The sequence below is a fragment of the Hesperophylax consimilis genome, chromosome 1 (genome assembly GCF_061612785.1).
Source record: "Hesperophylax consimilis isolate HC1 chromosome 1, BYU_Hcon_1.0, whole genome shotgun sequence".
NCBI classification, from domain to species: domain Eukaryota; kingdom Metazoa; phylum Arthropoda; class Insecta; order Trichoptera; family Limnephilidae; genus Hesperophylax; species Hesperophylax consimilis.
Window position 1 is genome coordinate 42,158,049 of NC_142836.1, and position 7,309 is coordinate 42,165,357.

Sequence of the window (7,309 nt, forward strand, 5' to 3'; positions counted from 1 at the left end):
CATAGGCCCTGAGGGAAATTATTTTCTTCAGGGCCTCCTGTGTGGAGTAAATATAAAAAAAAAAAAAAAAAATTCATAAGGCCTGCGATCCCGCGTTTAATAGGAAAACGAATAAATTACCCATACTTTTTAATAAATTTATGATATCATATATTAAGTTTTCTCAGTGCACCCACGATTTTTTTTAAATGAACCAAATTTTACAGCAGTCGTGTTTACTGTATGAAATATTTTCTTTAGGGTGTGTTGAAAATGAAAATAACTTTTATTATTATCAAATATTTTATTTACAGGAAGAGTTAGAGTAAGTTTCACAATTTAGTAACTTTTGACTCTCGATAGATTATAAATTAATCGGTTAGTATTTGGCTTTAGGGTGATGGGGTGGCTGGAGTCCTACGCCTGGGGCAGGTGAGCACCGGTGGGCTGGAAACCGTTCTCATCGGCGATGTACGACAGGGTGTACTGCTGGCCGTCATCAGCTATCCAGGAGATGGTTCCACGCACCACCAGAGCCTCGTTCTCGGTGCCGACGTTCTTCAGCTCGGCCTGTTCCTGCTTGGAGGTGCCGTCACTGGTCTCGAAACTGTAACAAAACAGTGCAAATATAAATAAGTGAAAAGTTTTAATTAAAATTCATAAGGGACTATGTATGAAAGCTGCCCCTTTCTCAAATCTTTGTAAGAAGGTTATCAGAGCCGAAAAACTCTGCCAGTGCTTGCATCAATATAAGGGATTTTCTGGGTATGATGCTGTGAATAACGCATACTTTGATTCTTTGCATTGTCTTTGTTACGCTGAGCTGATAAAAATAAATTAAATTTAAGCAAGATTAAGCGTCAATAGTTCCCAAACTTTATCAAAAAATATATAAATTAAAATTCATATAAATTATATACTTAACAGACCAGGGTTGTAATGCATCCATTGTTGCATTTTTTAATTTACTTTTTTACGTTAATTCCACTCACCATGAGGAAAATAATTTCCCTCAGGACCTATGAAATCTCTGGGGATGTTGTATGGAGGGTCCGTTTGAGGAGAGAAAGGAGTAAATATGGGTCTTGATCTCAATCCTTATTGTAGGAGACAAATCTTTACACAGCTGAGCTGTTGAACTTAAGAACGAGTATTAGAAGCGACCCATTGTGATGTGACAAATTTCAATCGTGTACATATGTTGGGCGCGCGTTTGGAGTGTATCCTAATCATGCACCGGTGCATGTGGATCGGAAATGTGTATTGTCACCGATATCATAAAATAACACTCAGTCGATGTTTATTGCAAATAAGATGAAACAAGTATGTACTCGTACGGTTTTAAACAACATTTAAATCAATTTAGATTGAACTAAATACGTTTGTTTTGAAAACCTCGATGGGCAGAATAGATAGATAAAAATACTACGTTTAGTATCATATAGACAGGTATGTGTATTGCGTAAGAACAACTTGTGGAAAACGAAATACGACATTTCATTAGCACATTGCCACATTTCGACTTTCTTTGTATCTAAAATCATTACGAAACTCGTCAATTCAAATTTTCATTCCAATAATTAGAATGTACATGCATGAGTGCAACTTCCATCTTCATTGCACTACACAGCTTTGATTGCGAAATTCTAAAGAAATTGGCTAAATTCATACGTTGATTATAACTGAAAATTGACAACGCATTAGACCTTTGTGCTACATTGATGTGCGAATATTATGGAACACACCTTCATATTCTCGTGTGAATGCAAAGAACGTGACGTAAAAGTATGAATGGTGTAGAATTACTGGCTTTTAACGAATCAATTTCAATGCACTTAGAATCAGACTGATTCTAAAAAGCGCATTTTATCAAGTTTTTGTTCAGCTGTTAACAAAGCTAACTTCACTAATTAACTATTAACAAGTGTATATTAATTATGTCATTAGAAGAAGATTTGAATAGTATCATCGTAGATGATGAGTAATACACATAAGTGCCACTTACGAGTACACTTACGTACGTAAGTACGACTATTCAATTGCATAAGTGAAGTTCTTTAAGTAAGTTGTTGAAGAGGTATTAATTTACTATCGACTGTGCAAAATCTAAGGATTGATTTTCGTAAATTTATATTAGTAACTCTTGTCCAAGTTTGTATAAATAAACACGCCACAAATTGCCAATATTTTAAACTCTTTTCAATATTGCAGAGTTTTATTTAAACCAGAGTGATTAATGATTATAGCTTAATCGGATACATTATTTGATAAGTCAAGTTTTTATAGAAGAAGGCCACTGAAACGGCCTAGTGACATTTAACCTCTCCAAAAATCTTTCATATGACCATAAATACAATATCGAAATATTATGCAAACTGTCGCAATCCAAGGAATGTTGGATGACGTAGTTTGAAGTGAGCCTGAGAAAAAAAAAACCTTCGAGACGCGTAGGCGCTAATATTTTACGACACATTGCGTTAATATGAATGTATGTTAGGTACTTTTTACAAATAAGTCGAAGATGTTTCAGAGCGAAATGTAGGAATTTCACAACTCTTGGTTTACCAAGAAGATTGTGAAAGTAATCAATTTTAATAGTAGTTGTAAAACACACATTGCACACAATGTTAAATAAAATCGTTCAACCACACGACTGTTTACTTTGTGTTTACGGAAGTGTAAATGCAGATCTCATCTCCAATGATTTATTAGAGTTTTTATTTATTCGTGAACCTTTCTTCTATGTTGATTTTTAACCCGTTATATCTGTTCCACTGTCCGCTTTTTAATCAAACGTTTGTCATAAGTCGTAATAATAAAACTGAATGTCAACGCGCAAAGAAAGTAAAGAAAAAAAAGAAAATTACAAGTCAAAGTTTGGTTTACGCCATGAGCACGGCAATTTCTAAAAATATTTTCGAATCATTTGGGTTTAATTAAATTTAAGTGATTTTCCGTAACTGGGCAACCTCAGAGAAACTCTTATATTTGAAATTTCCATAAAATTATTTAAATTCGTTTTTAGATACCCTTCAATATCTTTCTAATATCTATTGCCCCTGTCATCTGCCCACCTTCATGTTTCAGGTCTTCAAAATTTACGTATTTAATTAGCGCATATGAGTATATAAGTCATATTTACATAATATGTCCTAATGCAACCATTCATACGAACAATATTTGCCAACTCAATAAATCAAAGTAAAATGGGTTATTTTCTCACACACGATCAAGCGACAAAATATATTTTTACTACGTATGGCTAACATAAGCGTGCCACTATTAATATTGAGACAAACATAGTACCATCTAGCCATGTGTGTTTCTTAGTAAGTACCCACCACAAAAGATGGGGCATCCAAGAAAACGTATTATTATGCAACATTTGAACCGGTTTCCTCGCAGGAACCTTGTTTTGAATAATTTGCGTTCGGTCTAAGGCCAAATTGATATAGAATAGTGTATGTTACGACCAAATCACTACCTGGTATTATGGCTAAATTTGACCACTGACCTGTCTGACCTATGCTGTGGTGCCTAGAATGTTGTTAATGTACTGACCACTCCAGTAGAGTCATTACTTATCGGGATGGTGTATTCTCATCAAGGTGAGGTGGTAATTTACGAAAGAATGTCTATGGACTTCAAGGATACTTGGGTTGATGAAAGTGTTAAAAGCTTCTGTGTTTAAGCACTAAGCATGTGTGAAAAACAGAATTCTTCAGAAATTACGAATAGTATGTATGATTAAGTTACATGGTTAGTTTGACTATTATTTAAAGAAGATAAAATTTATTTGAGTTAAGGCCTTCTTGTTGGTCAACTGCTTCTGCGCAAATCATCATTCTTTATTTTACAAAAAAATATGGTAAACCCCATACATGTCTTTCGTTACTTTTCTTTTTATAACGTATTCCGCTTCATTCTGATTATGCACACATTATTGAAATAACACTGTTTCAACTTAATTACTGCAAGAAAGTAGACGAAAAACAATGCAATAAATTTCAACTTTAGTTCGAATGTTTTGTTTGATCAGGATACTAGTACTATTTCTGGCAAATTTTACCTTCTACTTAGATGATTTAAAAATGTTTACAGAATATGATTTTAAATGCATGTTTTTCCTTCCCCCCGACGTAAATAATTGATTTTTATAGTGGTAGTTGAAACAAAGCGTTAATTCATTAATAATCTGTGCATAGATTGAAGCAGAATACGAGAATTTTTTACCAAGAAACATTGAAAAGTATATAAGATGTACAGAATGTGTTCAATTTTTGAAATTTTTTCCATAACAATATATTTTTGAAATAAGGCAATGGCAGCCATATAATAAATACAGTATGTTCCCCACGATGTGTGATTATATATAATGTGTGACTTACGCATAATTGTATCCTCCGATTCCGATGTTGTCATTTTCGTACTTAACGATGACTGCGTCCTTGGGGTTTCCTTGTGGCGCGGCGGCGGCCAGAACGAACAGGGCGGCGAAAATGATAATCTAAACAAACACATTCCGATTAGTTATAGTTTTAACCATGAAAAACAATGTTATTTTACATAATACATGATATATACAAACTTTATCATCTTTTAAGTAGGTCAATCACTATTCTTGACATGACATTCGATTCTGTAACTTTATATGTTTCTATTCGTTTGAACGGAAGAACCAATTAAGATTCATTCGAAACATGAATCAATCAAGTATCAAATCTCTTGGTTTATTTTAATATATGCGCCAGATGATTCTAGAGGTAATCCAATGAACTCTATGGAAGGATTATAGTTTTTTTACAAGTACATTGACGGGTCCAATATGGGAAAGTGTTTGTAAAGACTTTTTACGTGTTGTAACTTTTAATCCCAGTGGAAACAATGCCTTTGTATTTTTTTTGTGTCCCAATTACAACATGAGAAAATGCCAGCACTCACTCACTCACATAATGTATATTATGATACAACAGATTAGACATTAAATAAAAAAAACCGTAATTTTTTTTACTATAATACTTCTATTTTAAAATGTCTTTTAAAACTATTTTGTTGTGTTTTTGGTTTGGCAGAGGATTGAAATTTTCTTCATAGAGATCGGAGTCAACCGCGCTACTGACCTTGTAGGACCGGCATTTGTTTCATATATTAACTGCTGGCATATCGTCCGTGTATACGCGATTGACACTACAAGTTTAAATAATGCTTGTCATCAACAACAAGTTTATCTGCCGAGTTTCAGCTCGATCGGATGTTGGCAAATTGGTTAATTTGCGCTTCTAAGATTTGGATTAATTCACTACCGAAAACAACATTGAAATTCAAAAAAATATATTTAAAAATTAGACGCATCGTTCTAATAAATTGAATTATCTTCCCTTCCAGGAAAACTTTGGATCAAAATCAGATCACGTTTAAACATTAATTAAATTAGTATTTCTTAGAAAAATATCATTTTTATCTCAGTTTCCTTTCAAATGACCTAGAGCCATTTGTAATTACTGATAAAAGTGCATTTGTCTCTTGGTTTTCAGAGTTGAAGAGCCGAATTACACAAAGTATCGTGACATTCTAAACCAAAACGCTTGATTACTCCTTTCCAAGAAAGTAAACATAACTTCAATTCCTGGGAACCTCCACTGAGATTATCTGCTGGCTACTTCCAAGGCAAAGTAGTATATTAACTAATCATTACACAAGAGACTACCTTTACCACAGACATTAAGTTAGGACATGCATTAAGTCTGCACGCGAGTGCATACAAACATTTTACCTTCAGGTGAAAATGCATAAGGACCAGATAAACCACGATAGTAAGTTTTTAGGAATGAAAAAAATATATGATTATCGAATTTATGTTACACGCAATTTGATGAACAGTAAGAAGCATTGTTTCACATGACACGCGTAAAAAAATAAAGATATTATTTTGTTTTTCTTACTGGATGGGTCTCAAGATTATTGTATTTTATCTATTAATTGAAAACGTCTATTGGGGATGGACCGAAAAATAAAAAGTGCATGAAAGTGCTAGAGCACTTTTTATAAAATATATTGATACGAAATATATGGAATCGAAATTTAATTTAATTTTTGATACTAAAAACTAAATTTACGCGTTAAACATTTTGTAGGTTATTTCGAAAAAAACCGAAGGTGAAATTCTCATCCCACAAATATCTCATAGTGATCAATAAAAATGCAATATTTTATAATAAAATTAAATTTTTTTAATTAGTTTTACGAATCCCTTAATACCCTTTTTCATCGCCTCCTGTAAAGTTTTTTTTAAATTTTGTGCCTTGAAGGGTTTTACCTACCCTCAGTTGATATATCTTGTCTTATTATGATATCTTCAATTACTACCAGAATAAGCTCCATAAAATAAAGCATTTTATAACTTATCATGCGCGAATTTTTGTTTTGTATGATTTAAAAAAATACTAACCGGTTTTTAATTTTTTTTGTATATTGTTTTATTAGAAGTCACACGAAGGAAATACATAATTACTTTTATCTATGCTTTATACTCAACATGTGCAAATTGATCAAATTTTAACTCTCTTTTTCCCAAAAACTAATAAATAAATAAAAAAACATAGTAGGTATTCAAAAAAAAAACGATGTAAAATTGGAAATAAATCTTGGTCCAAAAACATAAACAGTTACCTATTTCATTTTTAATTCACTGGGTTAAACCCGAGGCTTGAAAATTTAGTTAAAAAATTATAAGAACCGAGTTTTTTTTCAAATTAATCGTTTACTTTGATATTTTATCCTTTTTTTCGTTTAAATGACAAAAGATTATTCGCGAAGCACTTTTTAGTTTCGTATTCAAAACAGTACACTTTTAAGATGTTTTTGAAAATAATAATGACTGAACTCACTCCCTTCATGATGCTGTGATGCTGTGGAGAGCTGTGGAACGGATGATCGTCCTCTTCTTTCACTCTCATTTATATCGTCTGCCTGTGGCCGTCCTCACATGTCACCGGGTCAACAGTACTATCACCAAATCAGTCAGAAGAGACCGAATCAAAAAATTCCAAACATACGCAAAAATTACTAGCCAGTTTGACCGGTTAAGTTTAATTTTTGGTGATGTGCCTTTAATTTACTGGTGTGAATTGCTTTGATGAAGTTTCAATTTTAATTTTGTAAGATCTTTTCATGGTATTAAAATGCGACGTGCTGAAAAAGCTAAGTTTTAACTAATTCAGTAACTTTGTCAATTGCGATCGATCAATCGCTTCGTCAGGACAAACCTACCAAATGTCAACTTCATAAAACGTGTAATAAAGTTGCAGTTAACAGTAATGAACAGGTATGC

General features: G+C 32.9%; 1 protein-coding gene across 1 annotated transcript; it reads right to left on the reverse strand.

Moving 5' to 3' along the window:
* Nucleotides 1–263: 263 nt before the first annotated feature.
* On the reverse strand, nt 264–6,954 carry LOC149426938 (endocuticle structural protein SgAbd-6-like). Its single transcript, XM_089639163.1, has 3 exons — nt 6,867–6,954; nt 4,368–4,486; nt 264–586 (listed from the first exon to the last, which is right to left on the reverse strand). The coding sequence occupies exons 1-3, from the start codon at nt 6,933–6,935 to the stop codon at nt 397–399; spliced, it is 378 nt and encodes a 125-aa protein (XP_089495289.1). The 5' UTR covers nt 6,936–6,954; the 3' UTR covers nt 264–396.
* Nucleotides 6,955–7,309: the final 355 nt, after the last annotated feature.